The sequence below is a fragment of the Mauremys reevesii genome, linkage group 1 (genome assembly GCF_016161935.1).
Source record: "Mauremys reevesii isolate NIE-2019 linkage group 1, ASM1616193v1, whole genome shotgun sequence".
Taxonomy (NCBI): Eukaryota; Metazoa; Chordata; order Testudines; family Geoemydidae; genus Mauremys; species Mauremys reevesii.
In genome coordinates, this window is record NC_052623.1 from 105810725 (window position 1) to 105837472 (window position 26748).

At 41.2% G+C, this 26748-nt stretch overlaps 1 protein-coding gene across 3 annotated transcripts; it reads left to right on the top strand.

Annotated features, from left to right (window-relative positions):
- The first annotated feature begins 4126 nt into the window (after nt 1-4126).
- On the top strand, nt 4127-23561 carry LOC120395881 (protein-lysine methyltransferase METTL21E-like). Of its 3 annotated transcripts, XM_039520641.1 has the most exons (5): nt 4127-4310; nt 6769-6857; nt 19634-19791; nt 22047-22164; nt 23133-23561. In XM_039520641.1, exons 2-5 carry the CDS (start codon nt 6785-6787, stop codon nt 23534-23536), a joined length of 753 nt encoding a protein of 250 aa, XP_039376575.1. In that variant the 5' UTR covers nt 4127-4310; nt 6769-6784; the 3' UTR covers nt 23537-23561. The 3 variants fall into 3 exon arrangements, with proteins under 3 accessions (XP_039376575.1, XP_039376577.1, XP_039376576.1); XM_039520643.1 differs by lacking the exon at nt 6769-6857; XM_039520642.1 differs by lacking the exons at nt 4127-4310; nt 6769-6857 and adding an exon at nt 18596-18813.
- Nucleotides 23562-26748: the final 3187 nt, after the last annotated feature.

Genomic DNA, 26748 nt, shown 5'->3' on the forward strand with positions numbered 1-26748 from the left:
TTGGGCTTGATGATGATTTGTCAGTGTTATTTCCTAATAACTTAAGTGAGATAGTTGTATGTCACCATCTATCAACTTCACAATTCAGTGAAGTTTGAGAAGTGATGTACAGAAGTAATGTACAGAATTTCTGAGTACGGGGAGAAAGAACCAAAACTGAGCAGATTTTCTCTTACCCTCTTCGGTCTGCCTGTCTTCAAAAGTTTCATGTTCCAAGTCTGTTTACTGCATCTTTCATGGTGCAAAAAATGCTGTGGTAATGGAAGAGAGAAATGGCAGCACTGTGAGAATTAACATAATCCAAAGAGGAATAATCTCTTGTAGTATTAATCTTAAATTATACTTTCTGCCTTCAGATGTGTGTTGGAGGAAGAGGGACTGAAACATAAGTGCTTTTATCAGAGGCCTGGCCTGAGGCCTGGGCTAAAGTAGCAGTCAAAAATGTGCTGATATAAAGCAAAATCACGCTGTGAGCTAGAGGCAAGCCCGGCTCACAGAATCTGACAAAAGCACTGATACTGCAAAACACACATTTTGCAATACGCACAGAGCACTCACACAAACACATTCCAGAAGGGTGGTACCAGAACACCTTGAAACAAGCACATTCTCTAAAGATAACAAGAACACACTTACCCATCCCGAAGATAAGATCAGGATGATTGTGTGATGGATAGAGAGGTACAAGGTGATGGGTGGTAGTCGGCTACGTCAGAGGGTGTCAATTAACTACACCAGAGGGGCAGTACTGTATTGATGTATAAAATGGAGCCTCAAAGGGAGTGTCTCTGGCCATTCACTAAGCTGTGTCCATTGTCACAGGCATACACGTGCTAGTGTAACTGTAGACATTGATACGGGGAGCTAGGACTGTGCTTCGTCAACAATAAACCTGGCCAGGTGCCTTCGTATCTTAATGAATCTTGTGGTCATTGGGCGGTCTGCTGTGCCACCTGTTTGCACAAAGCTGGGATGGGGCACACAACACATGCAGCCGAAAATCTGATGACAATGTGTATGACTCCCATTTGAAGTCATGGGAGTCATCTGAGCATGTCCAAGGGCAAAAATTGTCCAAATTCAGAGGTGATGTGAAACTTGGACAACATTAGACCTTGTATGTGACTAGATGAAACACTGGCAATGATGCAGTAGTGATTTGATGAAAACACCCCGTTGGTGTTTCAGGGTGCCTGCCAGCCTCAGTCCTGGCAGGCTCCCTGATTTAGTACAGTGAGCCTCTCAGACCCTCTAGACAGAGTTCTAGGGGCTGGCAGGTTTCCCACACTGAGGTAGCAGCCTTACAAGTCCCTGTTTGAGCCAGGACAGCTCTGTTGTCAAAAGGCTACTGGCCTCCAGAGATGTAGCTGGAGTATCCAACTGGGACTTCCAAAGCTGGCAGACTCCCTGCCAATTCCTAGCTAATTGAAATTGAATGATATTTCTCTGTTTCATGACTGTTCAGTGACTAGACAAGAATGCCAATTTCATGTTTTGTTTTGGGAGAAACATATCCAAGCTAGATGCAAACAAAAATCCCTAAATTTTGGCCAACTCTGAATAAGACCCACTTAATTTATCACAATGTAAGAGTATCTATAGTGGTGTAATGGTCCTCCCCCCGACTTTCCTCTTTGTTATACTGCTTGCCACTTCGAGCAGTTCTCTGGATCAGTGAAGGCCACTCTGTTGAGTGCAGCCAATTTTTCTTTCCTGTTAACTTCTTGTAGAGCAGGCCTCTACCAATCTGAAACATCCCTCTCTATTTTTCCTAGTTATCTTTCCTGAATTTTTCCAACTTTTTTTTTTTTTAAATTGATATCTCCTAGAGCTGGAAGGGACCTTGAAAGGTCATCAAGTCCAGCCCTCTGCCTTCACTAGCAGGACCAATTTTTGCCCCAGATCCCTAAGTGCCCCCCTCAAGGATTGAACTCACAACCCTGGGTTTAGGAGGCCAATGCTCAAACCACTGAGCTATCCCTCCCCCTAAAACTTTAATACTATTCTATGGAAGTTTAGGTTCCATACAAGGCTTCAGGGCTATAATGGGGCTGATAACCTGGAGAAAGATATTGTCATATTCCTCCCTCAAGAAACAAGTGGATAAATCCACGCAGTTGTACTGGTTGGAGGGTCACTCTATATGAAAAGAGAAATTTACAGGTGAGAAATAACTAGTGTAACTATCTTTCTAGGGGTATGAAGGTTGTGTTTTTAGCTATTGAAGGTTAGGAAATAGAAATTAAGAGTCTATGTTCCTTTTTTGGGGAGAGTTCTGAATGTAAACTTCAGTTCCGTTTAATGTTTCCATGCAGCTGAAAAAGGCCTTAGTTTTAACTTTTCATCATTTTGAAAGTCCACGCACATACAGTGAATTGCATGGAACTTTATTTATCTACCTTCCAAGGATGAAAGGCTGGGGTGACTTTGATAGGATTTGACCTTGTGGTTCCAGAGAGGCTAGTATTTCATGTAGGAGTCTTGTAGCAGTAAGCCATTCCCATTTGGGTAGTACCTTTCTGTAGAAAGTGAGGTGGTCTGATACTCCAAGCATATATCCACAGGTATGGATTCAGATGAAAGAGGTGGTCGCAGATCTTTCTCTAGTACAGAGCTTCTCAAACTGTGGTCCACTGACCACCAGTGGTCCGCAAGCTCCATTCAGGTGGTCTGCGGATAGTTCCCTCTAAGGTGCGTGGGCGGCCGCCAGGAAAGAATGAAGCGCCACTCACCTAATTAGTGGAGCTGCACAGGTGTGGCTCCACTAATTAGGTGCCTGGACCCTGAACAAGATGCACATGTAAGGTGAGGTGGTGGCCTTGGGGGAAATAGGGAGTAGGTGGGAGGGGGAAGTAGGGTGAGAAGACGGGGTGATGGGAATTTGGGATGTGCAGGGCTGCGGTGGCCACAGAAAGAGGCGACTTTTCCCAGCTCCTGGGCTGTGGCTGTCAGGGAGAGACGGCCCTCCTTCCTAGCCTCAGTTCTGTGGCTGCTGTGGCAGGGGAGAGACCCTCCTTTTCCCAGCCCCAGCTTGGGGCCTGCCGCAGTTGGGGAGAGAGGGCATGTCCATCTCATTAGAAGGGTAAGACTACTGCTATTAAAATATGAGTTATGTGCTTTTATTTGTAGGAAAAAAACATTTTTTTTATAGCGCTTTTATCCAAAGCACTTTACAATAGTTAGCTAACGGTACAAACAACATTTGGAAAGAGCATTAAGTGGTCTGCTGAGACCCTCAGCAATTTTCAAGTTGTCCGTGGAAAAAAAAGTTTGAGAACCACTGCTCTAGTGGTCAGCTTGCCTCACATTTGAGATTAAATGGGTTGTATTTGACGCTTGCTCCCAAATATAAAATGTGCTCTCCAGTATTTACTGTTGCTGAGTATGGTAGAATCCTGCTGTTCTTCATTAGGTTCTAGTGCGATTACATTTTATGATTATTTTTTTAATAGTAGTGCCTATAGGCAAATGAGATTGGGGCTCCATTGTGGCTAATGGAGAGTAAGTAGACAAAGGCAGAGTAAGAGACTCTCTGCCCTGAGAAGTTTACAGTCTAAATAAGATAATTTTCAGAGACATGCATATGTGGCTCCACTGATATAATTGTGCCTTTTAGAAGAGGTTGGAGGGGAAGATGACGATAGAAAAGATTCTGATACATGGAGTCTTATAGATGCACTTAATGCTGTATTTTCTGAATTTGAAATTTATGTACAAAGATATACAATTCTGTGCCTACATTTGTCTCCTGCAAATTGAACATGTGAGTGTACAAATCTCTCAGGTGTTCAGTTTTTACAGTTGTAGTAATTGTGCACTCAGTAATTTAGACATGCAGTTGTACATGCATTTCACAAACAGACCTCTGGTTTAAATGTGACCCTGAATGTTTGGAAGAATACTTGGCTTTTGAATTATTTTCTCCCCTCCCCCCTTTTATTTTTTTTAATGACATAGATCGTGACAGCCTTAGTAAATGCTATTTTTGTGGATTTGTCCAGATAACTCAATTTTATTAGTTGGAGTGCTATTGGATATAGACCTCTTGCTGTTCTGAAATCTCCTCCTCCCTTATGTAAGAGTACCAAGTTCTCTGGGAACCACAGCACTGCGTGACCACTTTGTGTTCAAGCTGCAGAGCTGCAGCTGTCAGGATTTATTAATACCTTCTGGTGGGGGATTGTTGGTAGTATGTAACAGAACTTTAGTGTTTCTATCTGGGACTATTTGAGCTCATTTCAGGGGAAAATCCAGTGGATAAATCTTTTTATATCTCCTCCTTTATTGAAAGGCCAAGAAAAAAGATTCAGGTATGTTGATAGATATAAAACACAGCTTTTAGACACTGGACACCATAGACATTCTTCTTACTGCCTCAATTTTCAGAATACATTCTAAGTAATCTGAATTACTTCACACTGCTTATATTAAATAGTGCAGGTTAGTAACTGAACTGTTTAGTACTGAAGTGCTTTTAGTTAATCATAGCAATAGAGTATAAAATCCATTAAACATGCTATGAATTAACATTCAAAGTCTAGCAGGATGTTGTCTAGTTCGGTACACGTAATAGTGTATTATGGAGATGACCTTCAGAAGAAAAATATGTGTGGATGCTATAAAGGGAAATGTTTTCCCAGCTTAGAACGGTTGTGTAGTGAAACAATACTGTCTGTCATGCGGAGTGCTGTGTCTGTTTAACAATACTAATTTCTCTGCCAATCTGAAGAAAACCTATGCATTCTACACTATGGAAGTAGAGGACAAGCTGATCAGTGTAACATTTACTAAGCTGTCCAATAGCTACGAATTGATTATTTTGTGTCATCCCTGTATGGGTTAACATTGGGAGAGCAATATGGTGGTAGGGAAAAATCTGTAACTCTTGTGTGGATAAAATCATAGAAGTTGAAGATTGACCACACCACCAGCCCCCTAACAAGGCAGGAATGTTTTTTTTACTTTACATGATTTCTAGTCTAATTCTAAATATCCCAAGGAAAAGGGTATCCACCTCTCCCCTGAGGAAATTCTTCCACAGTCCAATAGATTTTACTGTCAGGAAGTTGTCCCTGATATTCAGCCTATATTTTCACTTTCATAATTTTATTTCCTTACTACTGTTTATAGATCCTCTCACTTAATCCTCTCCCTCTTTGGTATTAAAATATGTATAAAGTATTACAACCATTCTTTAGCCACTCCAACCATTTGTAGTTCTCCTAATCTATTATTGATAAATCTTGCTGCCCCTGATAATTTTTGCATTACTCTTCTCTGAACTCCCAATTTATCAATGTTCATCTGATAATGAAGTGTCAAGGACTGAACACAATACTCAGGTCAGTTGCACCAAATCCATACACAGGGGGACTATTAACGTCATTCCTTGCAGGGATGCTTCTGTATATCCAGCCCAAAATTGCATTGCCTTTATTGCAAACTTTTCTATAATTTTTTGTTCCCTGTCACTCCAAACTCTTTGGGCATTACAACTTTCCATTGAGTATATGCGTTTTGAGTTCTTTTCTCTGTGTGTGTGTGTGGGGGGGGGGGGGCAGGGCATTTTTTCAGTTAAGCGTTTGCTTGAATTTTTCCAAGTTGAATCTCATTTTGTTGTTTTCTTCCTATGTTTCTAATCTTTCTAGATCTTTGTATTATTTCTCTGTTCTGAATGGCTTTTGCAATTCCTGCTTCCTGCTTATCATGTATGAATTTCATTAATATACGGTTTATACCTCCTTCCAGATAATTAATGAAGTTAAGCAAGGCCAGATCTTATGGCAATCTCTTCGATACTATGCTGGATAGTTTTCTCCTCTGCCATACATTTCTCATCACCTTTTTATGGTCTTTCAGCCATATTCCTATCCAAGACTATTTGAATTAATTTTCAAGTAAGATTTAATAAAATAGTATTAAATCCTTCAGTAAAACCTCAAATTTCCATCAACTGCATTCCCTTCATCTATTTTTTCTTTAAGAATAAAAAAATCAGATTTGCTTGAGAAAATTTATTCTTTGTTCCATACTCTGTTAGATATTTAGTGAATTTTTTTTCTTGAAATTCCATTATTTTACTAGTGATAGAAGTTATTTGTAGGATTGTAATTGCCAGGAGCACTCTCTTCTTTACTTTTTTGAAAATCAGTACAATATTTTCTTGTCTACAGCCTGCCAGTATCTCCCCAGTTCTTACGGTTTTTCAAAAAATAATTTCCATAGTTCAATAAATTCATTAGCTAATGTTCTTAATTGCCCAGGTGGCCATGTTGCCTAGGTGTAAGCAAGTTTGTATATATCCAGGTTGTCCAAGTATTCTTTTATTTGTTTAATAATACTTTTTGCACACGCTTCCTTTCTTTCTTATTTTTCATCCCTAAATTTTTTTATTTTATTTTTTTTGTTTAAAAATTTGAAACAAGTTCAGTATGTGATTCATTTGAGTCATTAATTGAGTCATCGCAGTCATTTGTGTCATTTTATTACTGGTCCCTCCTTTGCCTAATACTGCCTGCCCGATGATGATTTTGAAACCCCATCTTATCGTTTTTAGGTAATAGCAACTCATTTTTTAAATCCACCTTTTTATTTTCCCTGCAAATCTTAACTGTGTATTCCTCATTGTTTGCCTCATCCATTTTTCCTAAGCAGAATTTTGGTTTCCAGTACCTTTTTATGCACAAAATTCTCTCTCTCACACACAATGTACATATTTAAATAAATAATATTCTGTTTGATATTTTAATAAGTATATTTTCTGTCCAGTATTGTATCACATGAAATGGACATGATACCATCACAATGTAATCATCTGATATCTGCTGAATTAACAAGGAAACCAGAATACAAGGAAGGTAATTTTTTTTATCTGATTCATTTTCCTGTTATGCTTGAGAAGGTTATTAAGTAGGAGGAAAAAGTGTTTTATCCATGAGGTATTTTCACATTCATTTCACTTAAGGAACTTTGTTAACATTTACATAAAAATGCATTAGTGTTATTGCAGTGTTGTAGTGGAAATTGGTAATGTTATGCCATGCCAGCTCACACAAACCTTGGCAGCTTTCTACCAGAGTTTAGAGCAGTGCCTCTGGCTGGTTCCAGTGAATGAAGCTGTTGCCATAGATCAGGATATTAATGTAGAGTTTCTATGTGGGATGTCAATAAGCCAAAATGAATTACTTACAAGCTCCATTTCAGTCTGGACTGCCTCCAACTTAATCCTGAGAGATCTTCATATAAAACTAGTAGCAGGATCAGGCTTGTGGTTTCAGGCCCTGTGATTTTTTTTTTTTTTTAAAGACCCTTAAACATGAAGGTTAATCTCGGATTTTAGGTTTTAAACAGATCAAAGCTTTTGAGTACTGGCTGTGAAGGGAGTTTTCAAAATGTTAATTTATAGCTAAGACAAAGTTTGGCATGGTGACTGGACGGTGTGCACTTAATGAGCAGTTATTCAGTATTTGCTTTCTCCTCACTGTTCAGTGTGTGATCTGCCTTTCTTATTGCACAATATTCAAACCCTTCGCTAAAGACAATTATTAATGTCCTTGTGCTTTTTCAATTGTATTAATTGCTACAGTATCTGCATGCTTCACAAACACTAACACATTTATTTTCACAATACACACCCCCACACTGTCCCGTGAGATCATCAGGGAATGGTGGTATCCCCATTTTACTCAAGAGAAATTGAGGCACAGGGAGATTTGAGGTCAAAAGTATCCACTAATTTAGGGTGCCCAGTTTGAGATACTTAGGACCCGATTTTTCATAGTACTTACCATTATATAGCACGTTGAACATATAAATCTCAGTGCCCATAGACATGTGTTGCTGCTGTGAGTTTTCAGCACTTCTGTAAATCAAACCCCATGCTCTCAAGTTGGGTAACCGGAAAAAGAGAAACACACAATTGTTAGAGGATTTTCCCTTCACTCCCCTCCCCCGATTCTTGTCACACAGAAGACCAGAAGTCTGAAGTGCAGGCAATGTGATGTTTATTGGGGGTTAGTTTCAAGCAAGCATATCCATAGCTCTACACACCGGCTGAATCTGTTTCCCAGTGTTCCGTTCCCAGCTCCGACGCTGCAGAGCCGTTACCCCATGTCTCCCTTCCTAGCACTGATGCCACAGAACTTTTGCCTGTGTCCCTGTTCCCCATTCCCACCTCCTCCTTAGCAGGCCCAAATATACCTGCAGTGCACACTCCTAGTCCCACCCCTTACAACTTATGGTCATGTTCCATTTTGGAGGGTCGTGAGTCTGGGGTCTTTGTCCCACCTCTTTTGTATCCCATGGGTGGGATAAGGAGTGAGGTTGTGCTCTGGACGTGACCAGGCCTTTTTTTGGATTTTAGTGTGTCTTATGCCTCCACTCCTAACTGGTTGCTTGAGAGAGGAGCCAGGCAGCATTCCGGTGTATGCTCATATATTACACTCCCACCATGCCCTGTAACACTTTTGACTCCATCTCTTATCTCTTTTCACCCCATCTGCTTGTGGGCAGATGTAACACACAGTGTCTGTTCTTTGTTCACACATATTAGTAAGGATATCGGAGTATCAAAAGTCAAACTTCAAATTCTATCCCAGGCTAACAAACAGGCCTATATACTAACAACAATTAGTAACCATCCATGAAAAGTTTGATTTAAATGAGTTGCCCAGCATGACATTGGAACTCTGTGGCAGAGGCAGAGAGAGAATCCAGTTCTCTAGGGTTACATTCAATTGCCTTAACCATGAGACCATTCCCTCTCTTCCTGTAATCCCCTGCCTCATACACTACGTGCCTTCCATCTTCTGCAACAAGTGAAACATGGGTCATACAGACAACTTCTTCCTTCACATCACCTTTAGAGCAGAGTGGAAAAAATAGCATGTAATTGTGTAATTAAAAAGACTGTATTGTAATGCATACAATGAATTAAGGTTATACAGGCAACCTTAATATTGGTGTTTTCTAATATTTGAGTGCTTGACCTTGCAACCTTAATAATCCTTTAACATTGCTTTTTGTGTGTGTGTAATTTCCTAGCTTTTTAAACAAGCCAACTGAAAAAAGAACTTCTATCATGTGGCATCATATTTATGCTCACTTGGGTAACCATCTGGTTTGGATCCTTTAGATTCACTCGGGCCTCTGCCACTGATATTTGCTGACAGAAGAGGGATGGTAAAACTCAGAAATCTCGGATTCCATTCCAGGCTCTGAAGGGAAGTGTGCTCTACTGGCCACACTCTTCTACCGGTTGCCCCCAACTATGACCCTTTCAGCCTCAACCCTTTCCTTGCATTGCCACACCGTCACCCCCTGGCTTCTCATCTGATCTCAGTTCCCTCCCATCCACTGACTCTGTCTCCACTCTCTGTTGGCTCCCAGACCTAGTCTCCTTTCCCAGCTAGTCCTAGTTCCTTTCCCAAATCCCCAATCTGTCTGTCTCTGTCCCCAGCCTTCAGTCACTCCACACACTCCATTTTCCCTGTTCCTACTGGCTCCCAGTCTTAGTCTTTCTCCAGGCTCCTCATCGGATCCATGCCTTTTATCATAGATATACAGGGTGGTTTAATGCCCCAGCCTTTATACAGACTCTGTGGGCCTACCTCTATTATTTTTTAGGCCTCAGGCACAACTTTTTACAAGGGCAAAACATGAAGTCTCACAACTCTGAGACTGAACCTGTGGAGTATGGTACCTCTGTACTTGCCATGTGCTCTACAGCAAGTCAAAATGAGTTAAGACTCCTGGTAGAAGCTGTACTCATTCAGGGAGCAATGTAACCGGTAAGTATTTGCATCAGTGCAGGGCAGCATTTTCGAAACAAGCCAGCATCGGTTAGTCTGCTGACATACAATCTTAGATTAGCATGGAAAAGTCAAGCTTAAGTCTTTGTTTACAGTGGCAGGAGCAACTGGTCTACATTTCCATGGTCTCCTGTAGTCCATCTCAGTCCCTTTAACGCCCAGTGGGTAGCAATACAATGTAAATGGGTAAACTGAGTCACATACATTAATAACATTAACAAAAATCGTACGTTCTCCACAGTCCTTGTTTCCCTGAATCCTTGTCCCAGTCCCTTTGTCCAGCCAGTCTGAGTTCTCCTCCATATTCCAACTACTTGTCAGATCCCTTGCCCTATTGGTTCCCAGTCTCCTTGCCCTACCAGCCCCAATTACTCTTCCCGACTCCTCATTCAGTCTCAGGTTCTCCCCTACCTATTGGTTCCATGTCTCTTCCCCATTTCCCTTCCTGGCTCCTGGACCTAGTCTCCTTGCCCACCCAGATGCAATCTCTGCCATTACCAGCTACCAATACCAGTCTCTGCCCCCATGTTCCTTGTGCCAATCTGCTCCCCCATCTCTTCCCTACAGTGTTTTCAGTCCATCTTTTGTCCCCTCTGCTTTTGAATGAGATGGCTTCCTCATCCATACTGAATGGGTGCCAGCAGGGGGGGTCAATGAGAGCACAGAGAAGACAGGCACCTCGCTCTGTTCCCCAACTTGGAGCAACCAGTTGCTGCCATTACAAGGAATGTTGGGTTTTGCCCCTGTAGCCCTGAGCTGGAGCATGTTCAATCACTCTGCGGGAATGGTGCATGCCCTAGGAGTTGAGAGGATTGAGCATGCTCAGTGAGGACAGAATCTGCTGAAACTTTAGCTTTTGAGCTGTAGCGAGTGTCTACTGAACATACACATGCTACAAGTTTTCAAAGGCATAGAACATTGCCAAATTTGGGTGGATTTTTACAGGGACAGTAACAAACCCATCCCTGTCATGAAGGTCACTCCCCTGCCAAACGTCAAGTCTCTGCTTCAAACCCAGAGGTTGTAGAGATTTCCAAAGAAAAGGTTGCCAGATGTTTTTAATATTGAAAAATATATTTTTCCCTAGATTTGTTCTCAGAAATGGCTGAACCATGTTGGCTGAAATTTTCCAAAAAAGTGAACATGTGGCAGGCATTCAGCATGGAAAACTTCAGCCCAAACGTAAAGTTTGGCAAAGCTATAAGCAACTTAAAATAGGGTCTTGTAATGGGAAGTGTCAAGCAAGCCTTAATACTAGAGAGTGCTGTCAGTCCTGCCTCTAATAATCTCTTTACTACAGCCTCTCTCCATCTGCCTTCCTTTCTTTTCCTGCTCCATTCCCTTGGTATCCCCTCTACTTCCTTATTTCTCTTTTCAGCTAATCCTCTCCAAACAAAACCCGACTCCAAAATATTAAAAAACAATATTAATGGTACATAAATGTTTGCAAATTATTGCATTGTTTGCTCTACTTAGGACTTGTCTTCACTGCAATCTTGACTGAAGTCATCTACAATCGAATTAATTCCTTTTGGGTTAGCCTACCTCGAATGAGTGGTCACACTATGACATACCGCTCGAGCTACGCAGAGTCGTTGCATTAGAAGCTGATGAGTTGTATCAACTCATGTTGTAGCCTATGTCCCTGATTGGCTGGCTAATTGAAGTTAAAAGGGCCACCATGCTCCTGTAAAGTGTGGATGGGACTCAAGTTAGGAGCAAGACTCAAGTTAACTCTGCAGGGAAGAGAAGCCCATAGATGTTCTATCCCTTCCTCCCAACCCTGAGTCTGTTGTTGTCAGTTTAGACTGTAAGCTCTTTGGGGCAGGGACTGTCTCTCCCTCTGTTTGTACAGTGCCTAACACAGAGGCATCTCAATCTTGCCTGGGCTCCATAGATGTTTGTGATACAAATAATAATACATTGGGGGCTACACTTACAAAAAGTTCAGCGTAACAAACGAAAAGAGAGCAAGTGCTGTGCAGAACTTGGTGTAATAGCAATTAATTCAGAAAAGTAAGCAGGTGTCAGGCATTTCCTAACAAATTTCTTCAGATTTAATCAGGACTGATTGCATCAAAGTACATTCATTCACTTGGGTAAAATATACTGTTTTTTTATTATGGAGTTGACTCATGAAATAATTAAGATTTTTGTTCTTTTCTAAATTTGGATGTTCATTTATATGACTGGGGCGGGGGGAAGGAGGAATGCAGCATTCTGATGGTGGCTTTTGCATGTACAAAAGCATAAAATTGCAAAGTTCTGATATCCTACAACATCTGTCTCAGTCCTTCTGTGTTTAATAAAAATACTTCTCTATAATCTACCTTTTAATAACTTAACTTGCTGTAGACTGTATTGTGTAAAGAGTTCAGGTCTGTGCCAGACCAGCTTCTGGAGGCAACATGCCTGATATGCCCCAGGAAGCCCATAGAAGTAGGATATGGATTGTTGCATCCTTTCAAAAGGTGTGTGCTCCTCCTGTGGCTGGCTCAACTCCTCTGACAAATGTACAGGAAGGGCAGGGCTGTAGCTCCCTCTGAATTCCAGCACTGGGTTCTGTTTTGCCTACCTACACTTCCTTTGGAGTGGCCATCTGCTGTGGAGGTGTTCACTCCTCCTCCTATGCTGTTGTCATTTGTTCCTCCCCAGAGATGGCTTTGTTTCAGTTGTGAGAGAGGTGTTTCTTGCCTTACTGCATTAAGGTGGTATGAGTAGTTTTAATTGATTTATATCTGATATAAAACACCTGGAGAGCCTTTGCTTAAAATGTGCTTTGAAAATGCAAAGTATAATTAACTACCAGTTGGGGACCAGATTACTGTGCTCTTTCTTATGCTGCTTGGGGTGCTAGCTTCTGGTCCATCAGCAGCAGGGCAGGAGGGATCGAAACTGTCTGATTTCTGTGCCAGGATACAAGGGGAGGGGATTACTCCCCTGCTCTGTGCACCAGATCAGGGCTAGGGACAGTCTATCTCACTAGATGCCATCTGTGTAAGAGTTATAGCTGCTACGGGAGTCATGTCTTTACATTTCTACATGTATAAAGTTTCAAGCATTATATTACATTGACATAGGGTATTAAATTGATTTTCGAGGCAAATAAAAAAGTCACACACCTAGAAATAAATGCACTGCAATTACTGTATTTCAGTGTCTTGTCTTCAAAATTAACACAGATGCATTTGATTCTATATTTCCAGACACACTGTCCCTCTCCCCCTTTGCAGGTATTAATAGCAATAGTACTGGCTTAACTGCAAGCCCTATAAAAGATAAAGCCAAAGAACATTAGTCAAATAGTCTCTAGGTAAATTTATTCTCTGGAAAAATATTTTGTTTCATATTCTTGGAAAGTAGCACTTTACTCTCAGTATGTGTTAAGCGGAGTGGAAGGATTTAGTGTTCTACACCCTCTGATAATCACTGCTAGGTCATCTAACAGTTGCTATATTGAAGTAATCTGCAAGGCTCTTCCTGGGGGCTCTTTCAAATCTGTCAAGGGCATGGTTAATGTTCTGTTCTATCTAGCTTCTTGTACTACGTTCGTCCCAGTAATATCATCTGAGCACCTTCCAGAAGTGCATTAAGCAGCGTAACTATCATCTGTCACATTATTTCTATCATCTTCTCCCTGGAGAGGGGTATGTGCAGTGGAGTGTTTGTTTTGGATTTTTTTAAAATTATAGGTGGGGCTGATGGATGGAGAGTCTGGAATGGTGAGACTAGGAATTACTGGGACTGGGATCAGAAACCTGATGGAGTCTGCGACCGACTAGGCAAAGAGAATGGGATGGGATGAGGAGCCAGTGTTGAAGTAGAGAGAGGACTGGTGGACAGAGATGGAAGGAGTCAAGCTTGAGGGAAATGAGCAAATGACTCTGGCCTCTAAAGTACGCTCCCCCTCAAGAGCCTGGAATGGAACCAAAAATCCCAGAGTCTAAGCCTTCCCCTGCTGCTCCCTCATCCTCCTTCTAGTGCTGGCCCACATGGGGGATAACAACCCGCTACTGGTATCAGTTACTTCTGTTAGCTCAAGTGGCAGAGGTCTATGAAGTTGGATCTAAAAGTTCCAATGTTGCCAATGATCTATGTGGGTGTCAATATGATGCTGTGTGATGATTTTTTTTGTTTGCTTTTTTTAAAAAACCTGGGAAATTACACACAAAAATATGTTAAAAACATTAAGGTTTTCAAGTCAAGTATGCAAAAGTCAGGAAATGCCACAATTAAGGTTGCCTGTGGAACCCTGGTTTGGGCCCCTTGTGCACATGCATTATGATAGTCGTTAATTACATGAACACTTACTGGTTTTTTGACAGGACCTCTGCCTCATTCAGTCTGCAGCATATTCTTTTAATGTATCTTTTTGTGTGTAGTGTGTAGTGTGTGTGTGTGTGTGTGTGTGTGTACACGCACACGCACGTACGTTATGTGCTTGTTAGAGAAGGCAAGTCAAAGAAATGTGCCTTGCACTTAGAGCAGGTGATGAGGTTTGTGATGATCCTAATATGTTCCACAGGCTTGGACCAGCCCTTCAGGAAGTTCTGTCTCCTGCATGGATGAACTTTCCATTTATGGTAGAGAGTTCTGTTGTACCTGAGGAGTGAAGTTGTAGACTATGGTCTTCACCCTGGAGCGTTAGTCATTTTTTAGATACCTTGGCCCCAGACTGTAGAGCACCTTGAAGATAAGGACTGAGACCTTGAACTTGATTCAGTATTCTACTGTGTGTTGGTGTAAAGAGCTGAGGACAGGTTTGAAGAGTTCATGGTAGCCTGTGTTTCTGAAGAGATGAGCTGTGGCATTCTGGATCAGTTGGAGTTTCCTAAGTACTGAAGGCTTCATGCCCAGGTGTATTGCATTGCTGCAGTCCAGCTGAGAGGTGACAAGGGCATGAATAATTGAGGATTCCCTCCTTTTGTTTCTCAAGGACCCGTAGAACTAGGTAAGGACAAGCAGATAAAGTGAAACAGGCACAAAGGTGGTGGGACTCTGGGCCCCAGTCTTGCAGCCTTTGCATGTCTAAGGAGTCCCTTAGTGGTCATTGGCTTCTGTGGGACTTTTCACAAGAGTAAGGGTTGCAAGATCACACCTCTTATCCTGAAAGGTGCTAATAGCTCAATGGGACTTGTGGGTACTCCACTCCTCTCAGGATTGGGCCCTAATCTGGATGGAAATAGAGACCTTCTGATAATTTGAATCTCTTTGGTCTATAAATAACATCTGAAAAATTTGTATTCAAAATGAACAATATCTTTTGAGGTTTACCCCTGAGTGTTACTAAATGCTTCCTTGTGCTCCCCTCCCACACCTTTTAGAATTGGGAGAGTAACTATCATTGGAAGTAAAAGCAGCAAAGAGTCCTGTGGCACCTTGTAGACTAACAGAAGTTTTGGAGCATGAGCTTTCGTGCTGCTTTTACAGATCCAGACTAACACGGCTACCCCTCTGATACTATTATTGGAAGTGAAAATAAAGAGTAAATTACACAATTGCTTGAAGATGAAAGCATTATTGTCATAAAACAATACTTTGCTAATGCAATCCATTAATTTCAAACCTTCTAAATGTTATTTCAAACCAAAATTCTTCAGACAAGCCAAAACAAAAAAAACATTCCCCACACTTAGGTCTCCGCATATGCAAAGTTGGAAATTTTTAAGGAACCCTGCTTTTGAGTTATCCAAACCCAAATTTCATGACTGCTGAAAAATACTCTTTCCCACTGTGATAAATCAAAAATGGACATATGAATTTATAAGAAACTTTCCACATGTGCACATTGCTGCTTGGCTGCATCTCAACATGATAAATTTCAGCTCCCAAAATAAGTTTATGAAAAGAAAATAGTAACTTGGAATGAAAATCCCATCTCCGCCTGAACTTTCTAAATTGTTGCTACAGCACTGCTATAGCATATATCAGTAGCATTCATCCTTCAGTAGTTTGAGGGCAACATTGCCATCAAATTGAGTCCGAGAGAACCACAAAAGACATTAACATGCTTAGAATATAAAATGGAGCAAGTTTATTATGAAGTAATACTTAAATACAACTAAATAAAGGTATTATCTTCACCTGAATTGTGACTTACGGATCCTCCATTTTTAGGACAATTTGAGATACTTGAAAGGGAAGGGGCCTGATATTTCAGAGGATGGAGTCTCAGCACTTTCTGAACATCAGGCCCATTTAAAATAGCTCAAATTGGGCACCCAAAGTTGCTAGTTGCTTTTGAAAATTTAGGCCCATCTATCACAGGGCTTTTGTGGTATTGTTTAGGGCTCAACATGGGCTCTGATATTCAAAGTTGAATCCGTGTGTTGAATTGGCTCATCTCTAAATATAACCTTAGAAACTGTGGTTCTATGGAGAGCCTTGAGTGTCTATATACTTGTATATTTTCATTTGAAATAGCACTTGCCCCAGAGAAAATGGCCATGTCACCAGGATGCCATACAAACCAGTTTGTCTAAGTATTCATGCCATGCTTTACAAACTTAAGAAGACTTAAGATTGTAATGCTTGGAGGAACTGCTTGCAGTTCAAGAGCTGCACGGACTGATACGTGAGATTTACAAGTACAGGGCTTAAATTAACTCTGTGGGTGAGAGAGTATGTAGCTTCTGTAGCAGGTTGAGTATGTTGTTGCAGCACTGAACCTTGTCAGGTCACATCCTACATTGCAAATTGGAAGTCTTGGGTTTCTGTATTCACGTCAGCTGGAAAAAGTCTGTTCAGCTGAGAGAGTTAAGGTCACAGCACGAGATGATATGGCTTCAGGATAAATAAGATTACTGTCTGCCACATCAGACGTCGAAAGTTAAGTAAGGTTATGTCAGGTCAATACTTGGAAGGGGTTATGGACTTTTTCCTGAGAAAGTGATGTTGGTGACTCAGTAGGTGGCCCTCTTGCATCTGAATCAGTGCGGTACCAGTCTATTAGCAGAGTATACGGAGAATGCTTGGCTGCTGTATATGTGTCTCATGGATGACATAAAACTGCTATCTGATTGCTGATAATCATTACTGATCCTGTATAGGAGGGGCATTTAATCCCATTGTCTTGATCACATTCCAACTTGGATACTTAACTTTTGCTTATTAACATTCCTCCTGCAGTTTCAATTTAATTCTCATCACTTCTTTTCCACCACTTTATGTGCTGCTGAATGATGCCATGTTCCTTCCCAAAAATTGCTGCTTTTCAGTAGTAGGTGATGTGTCCGTGTCCTAACTCACAAAAGGATATGAATTTTAATTAATGTTCATAAAGCACTTTATGATCTGGATAAAGGTAGTCTATAAGTGCAAAGTATTAACTACTTATTGGGGAGAATTCATTGATTGCAAGCAAAACTGGAGTGGTCACCTGATTCCTGCACCAACTCCTTCACTACTCCAATACAACAGACATCTTGATCAGGCCTTGCAGCAAATTATCTGGTAATTAGGGGTGCAGGCTCTGGGCTGTGCTTACCGCAAGCAGCTCCTGGAAGCATGTCCCCCGTCCAGCTCCTAAGTGGAGGCATGGCCAGGCAGCTCTGTGTGCTGCCCTGTCTGCAGGTGCCACCTGTGCAGCTCCCATTGGGCGGGAATCATGGCCAATGGGAGCTCTGGGGGTGGTGCCTGCGGAAGGGGCAGTGCGCAGAGCTGCCTGGCCACACCTCTGCGTACTACGTCAGAGCCGGGGTTGGGGGGTCATGCTGGCTGCTTCCTGGGAGCCACACGGAATGGGGCAAGCCCCCAACCTCGCTCCCTGGTGGGAGCTAAGGGACAGATCGAAAGGTCTGATGGGCCGGATCTGACCCGTGGGTCATAGTTTGTCCACTCCAGTATTACAGTATATCTAATATGTGTAGTAATTGAGGGATGTACTCCTACTCAATTTTAAGGCTACTGCTTCCTGATTTAAACAATCTACTATTATTGTTTAAAGGGTGTGGGGTTTAGTGCAAATTGGACAGTTGCCAGAGTGTATCTACTTTTAAACAAATTGTTTAGAAGTGGTAGGAATACTAAGTATGCAGACTCAACATAGGTCTAATTTGCCCCTTTCCAGGGATTGCCTTTATTGTTAACTTAAACAATAAACTTTAGCACAAGTTTCCTTTTGAACTTGACTGTTTCTCTCTCTCTCTCTAATTTTTTTTTCTGCAGGACTTCTCTGTCTCTGCCCCGGTACCTTCTTCTCCAGAAGGAAACTCAACCCCTTTTTTACTCCAGATTTTGAGCTAATAAATCACCTAAATTGACATTAGAATGATTGAAAAGAGCTCTGCCTCCCTGTGCAAGGTTTAATAATTGTTGCACTGTTATATAACTAGCCCTTCACTAATTAACCAAGAAGCTCCAATCTTCAAGAATATTTACCAGAAGAGCCCATTTTGAAACCTGTGTTCATAGTTTAGTGTAGAAAATGTTGCTAACGCCTGTGCCTTTTATGGTGGTTATATTTAAATCAATTGTGCATGATATTGTGATTATAATGCAAGTTATGTAACAGTATGTATATACATACAGTATATCTATTAAATTGTGTGTGTATGTGTGTATATATGTGTGTGTGTGTATATATGTATATGTGTATATAATATAAAAATCACACACACCACTACCTCGGTATAACGCCACCTGATATAACACAGATTTGGATATAACACGGTAAAGCAGTGCTCCGGGGGGGCAGGGCTGCGTACTCCAGTGGATCAAAGCAAGTTCAATATAACACGGTTTCACCTATAATGCAATAAGATTCTTTTGGCTCCCAAGGACAGCGTTATATTGAGGTAGAGGTGTAATTAAAACATGCTATTGCATCATAACTTCACTGCAGCAAAGTGTGTGATGATGACATAACTGAGGTTAATTTTCTGTTCTACTAAACAAAAATGGCAGTGTAGTCTGCGATTGTGTTAGCTGTCCTAAATGTTCTTCACACAGCAACAAGGAAGACATTTGGGTGATCTAACCAACTGGAAAGAATCTACGTACAAGGGTACGGTGGGCTGCATGGATATGCTTACCTGCCAGCGGCAGTGCTTTCTTCTTCTAGCTGTCATAATGTGTGTTGCTAAGGTTTCTGTTTCACGTGTTCAGTGACTGATTGCTTAAAGTTTCAGAGTGGTAGTCGGGTTAGTCTGTATCATCAAAAAGAACAGGAGTACTTGTGGCATCTTAGAGACTAACAAATTTATTTGAGCATATGAAGTGGGTTTTAGCCCATGAAAGCTTTATGCTCAAATAAATTTGTTAGTCTCTAAGGTGCCACAAGTACTCCTCGTTGATTCAAGTTGGTATTTTGACTCCTTTTGTACATTGTCAAAGAGAATAGCACTCTTAGAACCCATAAAAAGGCATAGGAAATAATAACTGAAAAATACACAAATAAAACTATATGTGAGTAAAGAGCATAGCAGCAGCAATTGAAAATACTTCCTATTGTGTTGTTTAAATTAATAACAAGATATTGTCACTTTTCTAACTATTTTCTTTATATTTTCTGTACCCAGCTGCATCAGCAACAAGAAGAGATGCATTATGTGAACTGTATAAATAGTTTTGAATTATATTCCAGGAGACTCCTTCTATGTTGTAGTTGTTGTTAGTAGTAGTATTACCATAGAAAGTAGGACTATATCATACCAAACAATTTATTGTAAAAGGCATTTCCACTCTCCGGCATAAGCCAGATTGGAAGTTAGAGAGCTGCCTGTCTGTGTAAACTGGTAGCTTCATGATCAGTCAATTCTGCTTCTATGTCACAATTTTGTTACAACACTCTATAACTTACATGATCTTTATAATTTTACTTCCAGATAAAAATGAAGATGAACAGACAGTTGCAGAAATCATGAGAAGACGTTTTTCTCCTGCTGTTGTAACTAACAGACCCTGGGAATGTTTTCACTTTGCTGGCCATGAGATAAAAATTACAGAAGCCACTGAATGTTATGGGGCAGTAGTCTGGCCATCGGTACAATATTTATGCAATATTATTGGGTTTTTTCCCCCCTAAAAACTCTAGCCCTTTAAATTGTTTTGCATATTTGTTGTTGTTTATTCCTGTAAAACCAAGGGAAATGTTCTGCATTTTCTCTGCCTCTTCTTTGCAACCCACAAATCTTTTATGTTAGAGCTGTGCAAGTGGGAGCCGTCCACACATCCACAGAATTAATCATGAACTTGCTGATGCACAGGGCTCCCTAGTCTCTCAGTTGAAGGACTAGATAAAGGGAAATATATATCATTTTTCAGTTTTTGTGCTTTCAGCAACTTTTGGGTCAGTGCCCCCCGTTTCCCTCTGAACCTGCTACAAGTGAAACAAGGGAAAGAACTATTTTGTTCTATCCTGGACCATTAAAAAGTGGCCTTCCTAAAAGTGATTACTCTTGCAAGGAAACCAGAAGAGCTGGCAACCATTACATCTGGTTTTCATGGGTACCCGGGAATTTTCTACCAAAAGTTGTCATCTGACATTTACCGGAACTTGGAAATAGTTTTTAATTTCTGCCCAAACCTGTCTTCAGATGAGGATTGGAAGTAGTGCTTTCTGCTTCACTAGTGAGTTGAAATATCATGTAGAATGCACCAGATCTATGTGGTTTACTGGCAACCATTTTGTGGGTATAAGTTAGCAGAGTAAGGAGGGATATAGAAGGTTAAGAGGCTACTTGATCAGTCTGTAAGTGCCTACATGGAGAGAAGACTTTGAAGAGTTCTTTAACCTGGCAGACAAAGCAATAACAAGAGCTAATATCTGGAAGCTGAAGCTAGACAACTTGAAAGGAGAAGTGAGGGGTAGATTTTTAACAGTAGTTAACTATTAAAGCTGCTTACCAAGGGATGTGGTGGATTCTCTGTCACTTGAAGTCTTTAAATCAAAATGAGATGCTTTTCTAAAATGTATGCTCTAAGTCAGCCAGCAGTTACTGGATTTCAGTCAGGAATTACTGGTGACATTCTATGATTTGTTTTCTGCTGGAAGCCACACTAGATGATCACAGCCGTTCCTTCTGGCCTTCAAGTCTGTGAATCTATATCCAGGGTTATTGTGGCATATTTCTGCAGCTTATATAGCTCAAAGATGATTGCGAGCCTTGGTCCCTTCAGGAGAGGGATTGTCTTTAGGGGTATGTCTTGTACAGTGCCAAAGCATGAGGTAGGCTCTTAACAAATAATGATTAGTAATGGCTTCCTCCAACCTGCTTGGAGAGAGGGAAGCTTCTTTGGGATACATATACATCAGTTTTGTGTTAATTTATGCATGTCCAAGGCATTCTACAAATGTGATCTCTCCCCCCCCCCCATAGACTAGGGATCAACACAGTAAACAGAAACTAATATAGATCTTGAGAGAACATTTTCAATAAGGATGTAAGAACAACTGAAATAATTCTTTTGAAAAGTCTCAGCAACACACATGGGAATCATACCCCAAAACTGTTATGTTAAAGGGTGTTTATGGTCCAACAGAAAACTCACAGAAACACTGCTTCCCCTCCCTCTGCTGGGGGTGAAGTAAATCTCAGTCTGCCAGCAATCGTTTCTGGGTTGGTTCACCCGGTCCTGACGAAACATCTCCTCTTCATTCTGATAAACCACTGCGCTCCCATTATTCTCATTGTTTCGTGCATTTGAGGCACAGGAGTCAGGAGACGTGGGTGGTGTTCCCAGCCCTACTACAAACTTGTGCTGTGAGGTTGGGCAATTCACTTCAGCAATCTGTGCTTCAGGCTCCTCATGCCCCCTCACAACGGGGGTGACAGTACTTCTTTATCTCACGCAGGGAGGTGGGGAGATGTTGGACAAAAATGTGTGATGTTTGTGAAGTGTTTTGAGAATCTGGAATGGAAGGAGCTATTTAAGTGCAAGGTGGTATTATTCAGATGGCTGTGATTGGAAAAATAATGCTGTTCCAGAAATTAGTCACCAGAAGGCGCTGTTGGAGGGAAAATTATATAATCTCTGCATCAGGTAATGGATAAAGGATGATCTTTTATTGCAAGAGAGAGCCAAGATAAAAATGTGCCTTATTACTGTGCAGTTGGACTTATTCCGCTTAGATAGATGTGAAATAAATTACATAAAATCTTGACTCTTTAAAAAAGTTATTTTTCTTGTAATTCATATTCAGAAAGGTCAGTGCTCATATAGCTATGGATTTTTGTGTTCATAGAGTGGTATTTCTTTTTTGTTTTGTTCAATATGTTCTTGTGTTTTCCCTGGCAGGCTCTTGTTCTATGTCACTTTTTGGAAACAAATGCTAAACAATACAGCCTGGTTGATAAAAGTGTAATTGAAATTGGAGCTGGAACAGGGCTGGTCTCCATAGTAGCCACTTTACTTGGTAAGTGCTGGCTGTTGCTTTGCTGGGTTTGGAAACTTCATTAAGATGAATATTGATGACTGTTGGAGCATATCGTAAGTTGTTCAGTTCCTCTAAAATGTTGTTGAAAATCGAGGAAGAAACACTGAATTCTTTGGGGTTTTCAGCCAACTTGAAAGCCAATTCTGCTTTTATCTCCATAAAATTACTTGCCTTCACTTTAGAATGCCTTGTGGGAGGGTATAGTAGGTGTGGCTGCCATCCAGTATTAAACAGAGGATAGAAATTAGGTGCTGTGAGAACTAGGGTTTCTACTAGACCAGGAAGTCAGAGGCATATAGAAGAGGCTGGATTCAGACACAACCTCTCACAAGAGCAGTTTATCTTCTGACTATTATAACCCCTTCCTGGTTTCCTAAGTCACTTCTGTTTTCAAATTTGTAACCTGTTCTTTCAGAAACGTATCCTTCAGCTCGCTGTCCCGGCATTGGCCATTCTGTCTTCTTTCCTGACAGCCTGTTCTTTACCAACAGTAACTGGAATCACTAACCACTGCATTGTAACCAAGGACACAATTTAGCTTGCAGTGTCTTTTTTTATTACTGTATGAGAAGAAAAGAATCCAGGGGATTCTCAGATCCCAGGTTGACTTTGCAGGGTTGTAGTTAGAAACCCCTCCCCCGCTCATCTTTTGACTTGTATATCAAGCAGATTTGATATAAAGACCCCATAAAGGTGGATCCCCAGGATATCATTTTGACCTTGCAGAACAGGACCATATTTTAATGAATATTTTTGGTGTGAAAACCTAATATACATTTCTAGTGTAATGAAACGCACAGGTATATTGTATGTGTATATATATGTGTGTGTATGTGTATATATATATAGGAGAGAGCTGGAAAAGCAATTGTTTGTGCAGTAGGTTTTGTGTACAGATTACTTCTTAATTCTTCGAAGGTTAATCTGTGGTTGTTTTTTTGTCATAGGTGCACATGTGACTGCCACAGATCTGCCTGAAGTACTAGGAAACCTTCAGTACAATATTCTCAAAAATACCAAAATGAAATGTAAGCATCAGCCCCAGGTTAAAGAACTCTCCTGGGGAGTTGATTTAGAGAAGAACTTTCCCAAGTCTTTGTGTCAGTTTGACTACATCATGGCTGCTGATGTTGTGTACTACCATCCCTTCCTGGAGGAGCTGCTGCTTACCTTCCATCACTTGTGTCAGGACAACACTGTTATTCTCTGGGCCATGAGATTCAGGCTGGACACACAGAACCAATTTATGAGCAGATTTCAGGAATTGTTTGACCTGGAGGTAATTTCCAATTTCCCCAGTTTAAACATAACATTGTATAAGGCAATGAGAAGAGGCAAGAAGATGATGTGATTTCCAACTTGAGTATTAGAGTGTGTGTGTGGCGGGGGGGGGGGGGCGTTTGAGTTTCTTCACAGGTTCCATGTTAACACTTGATGACACCTGTAGATTATGTGCTTTTTAGGGTTAAATCAATGTCATGTCATAAACAAAATATAAAACTTCTTACATGCTTGAAAAGATATATCCTAAATTAATTTTTCATCTACTTGTACATGTCAGGGAACATATTGTTGGCATTTTCTGAACTTTAGCTGCTAAACTGTGAAACACTAATATTTTTCACAAGTTGTATGGATCATATATCCACTAGGCTGTAGTATTGCTGCCAACCACTTTCCACTACAGCTTATAATAGTGCCTGATAAGATCAGATGACTACACACAATGTAAGATTATAATCTATTTAAAATTAAAAGTTGTGGTATTAAATTGCACTCTGGTGTTTCCACACTGCCACCCATGCTGTTCAAAGTCATGTTCTTTTAATAACTCCCACAGGACAATAAACCAGCCTGGATAGAGTATGGGAATATATACTGTAGTGAATAGTTCCATGGCAACCTTTCTGTGACATCTCAGATGTGAGCTCCATGCAGGCGGCATGCCTTTTGGGGGTGTCAGGGCAGCAGATGAATGCCTCTGTCCCCTTCAGAAGAAAGTCCCTTCCCACCAACACTCTTTGCATTCTCTTATGCATGGTGATTATGAGCCTCACAGCCTTGGGGCAAGTGGCTCTTCTTCCTCATGTTGTAAACTTTTTAACAAGTGGTCTTGTGTAAGAATAGTGCAGAATACTACCAATTCCCTTTAAAAAAAATTCTCAAATCTTTGGAGCTTTGCCCCTCTCAAAATAGACAACTGTGGACCTCTAGCTCTGAGAGCACAACAATACGAACAATTGCCCTCAAGAAAATGTTTTGCATCACTGCCTCTTTGTGGTAGCTTGAGATCAAAATGATTTAATTTGCATGCTTAGTTATGAGCATAAAAAGTTGCTTAGCATATTTGGATAGGCCTGCTGTGACTGTCTGTCTGTATCCCTGTGTTCACCTTTTTACAAAACTATAATCCATTTTGTACAAAATATGCCATGTGAGATGTCATTTGAAAATTCATAATTTACTGATCATTATTGTCCTGGTAAACCATGTGTGGTATGTTAAGTTATAAGACTCTACTGCAGGGATCGGCAACCTCTGGCACGTGGCTCGCCAGAATAAGCACCCTAGCAGGCTGGGCCAGTTTGTTTACCTGCCGCGTCCGCAGGTTTGGCTGATCGTGGCTCCCACTGGCTGCAGTTCACCGCTCCAGGCCAATAGGGGCGGCAGGCCAAGGGATGTGCTGGCCGCCGCTTCCCACAGCCCCCATTGGCCTGGAGTGGTGAACCGTGGCCAGTGGGAGCCGCGATCGGTTGAACCTGTGGATGCGGCAGGTAAATAAACTGACCCGGCCCACCAGGGTGCTTACCTTGGCGAGCCGCATGCCAGAAGTTGCTGACCCCTGCTCTACTGTATGAGATTATTAAGACATATTCCAACTCTGCAAAAGCAGGCACAAACCAGTTCCCCAAAGACAAAAGGCAAACTGATGCCTCAGCCAGATGTCAACAAAATCACATGGACTATCACCTGGTTAAGCTGCTGTTCTTTGGTAGGAAAAAGGGTGTGAGTAAGAAATTTAAATCTTGGCAAATAAACAGCTGGAGGTTCCCATCTCCTCAGACCTTCTGTCTCCTGAACCTCAGCTGGAGATAATTTTCAAAATAAAAGAGAACCATAAGAAAGGGGAACAGATGCCTCAAAATACTCCTCCCTTTCTCTCTACCCATGACATCAACAACACCTGAAAGACGAGGAAAGTAACACTGAACCAGGGAGGGGGGTTAGGTGGAAGAATCCTGGCCAACTGAAATCCAGACAGTAAGACTGTTCAAACATGAGGTGAGAGAGACCTTTGCTTTGGATTAATTTAGCTTGTTAAGTTAGATATTAATTGCGTTTTACCTTTTATTTTCTTGTAACCAACTCTGACTCTTATGTCTCATTACTTGTAATCACTTAAAATCTGTCTTTCTGTAGTTAATAAACTTGTTTTATCTAAACCAGTGTGCTTGGATTGAAGTGTTTGGAAAACTCCATGTGAGATAACAAAATTTGTGCATATCACTTTCTATGAATGAAATGATGGATTTATCTGAGCTTGTATTGTCCAGGAGGGTGCCAGGCAGTAATAAGACACACATTTCCGGGGGAAAGTCTTGGACTGGGAGTTTGCAGATGTTGCCCTGCAGTGTAATTCATGGGTGGCTGGCTGTAGCATTTCTACAGTATAGCTGGGAGTGATTTACATTCTGGAGGCTGTGTGAGAGCAGACCAGGAGTTGTTACTCTCACAGCAAAGCAGTGTAAAAGGCACCCTAGTGTGGAGAATTGAGGGGACACAGCTGTCCACCAGTCAAGATTGTACCCTGGGTATTTCACTCCCACAAAATAATTGTTCTTTAATTGTAATAGATTTCTGTATGTGATGACCACACAACTTTGCTTGGAACTGACCAGAGAATTTTGTTTTAGGGAGGTTTATATGGATTCTTTGAATACTACTAAATTTCCTGAGTCACTTAATAAGTAAGCATGAGATCTTCAGCTCAATTCCAGCCCAACTGTGCAGAAAGGCAAACCCAGCTGCTTCTGCTGGGGTCCACGCATAGAGTTACCATCATTTAGAAAAGTTTTGTCAAGGACAATTGTTCAAATAACCTGGGGTCTTGGGGGCTGATAGGCCCCCACCTAACACAGCCTTTCTGTGTGCATTGTGTGAATTGTAGCACTTGTTTATGCTGATTTACAAAATGCATTAATCATCACAACTCCAGGGTCAAACTGGAAAAATAAGACAGAAAAATTAAGCAACTTGTCTAAGACCAATGAGTGACAAAACCATGCATTCGAATGTAAGGATCCCTCTTCTCAGTCCTGCACTTCTCAGACTATTTAGCTTTCATTCTTCCAGTGGTTAGGGAGCTCAGTGGCTCTGGACAGAGGGGCCAGCTCAGCTGCAGGAGGCAGCAAGGAGGGACCTTGTGGTGATCCTAGAGTTATCCGCGGTTTCCAGCACAGCCCAAGTGGGATGGGAAATGTAGAGAGAATGGACCATCATCTCTTCTCCCCGTTTTTTAAAATCTGGTTGCAGATATGGCAAAAGCCAGCGTTGGATGTTAGG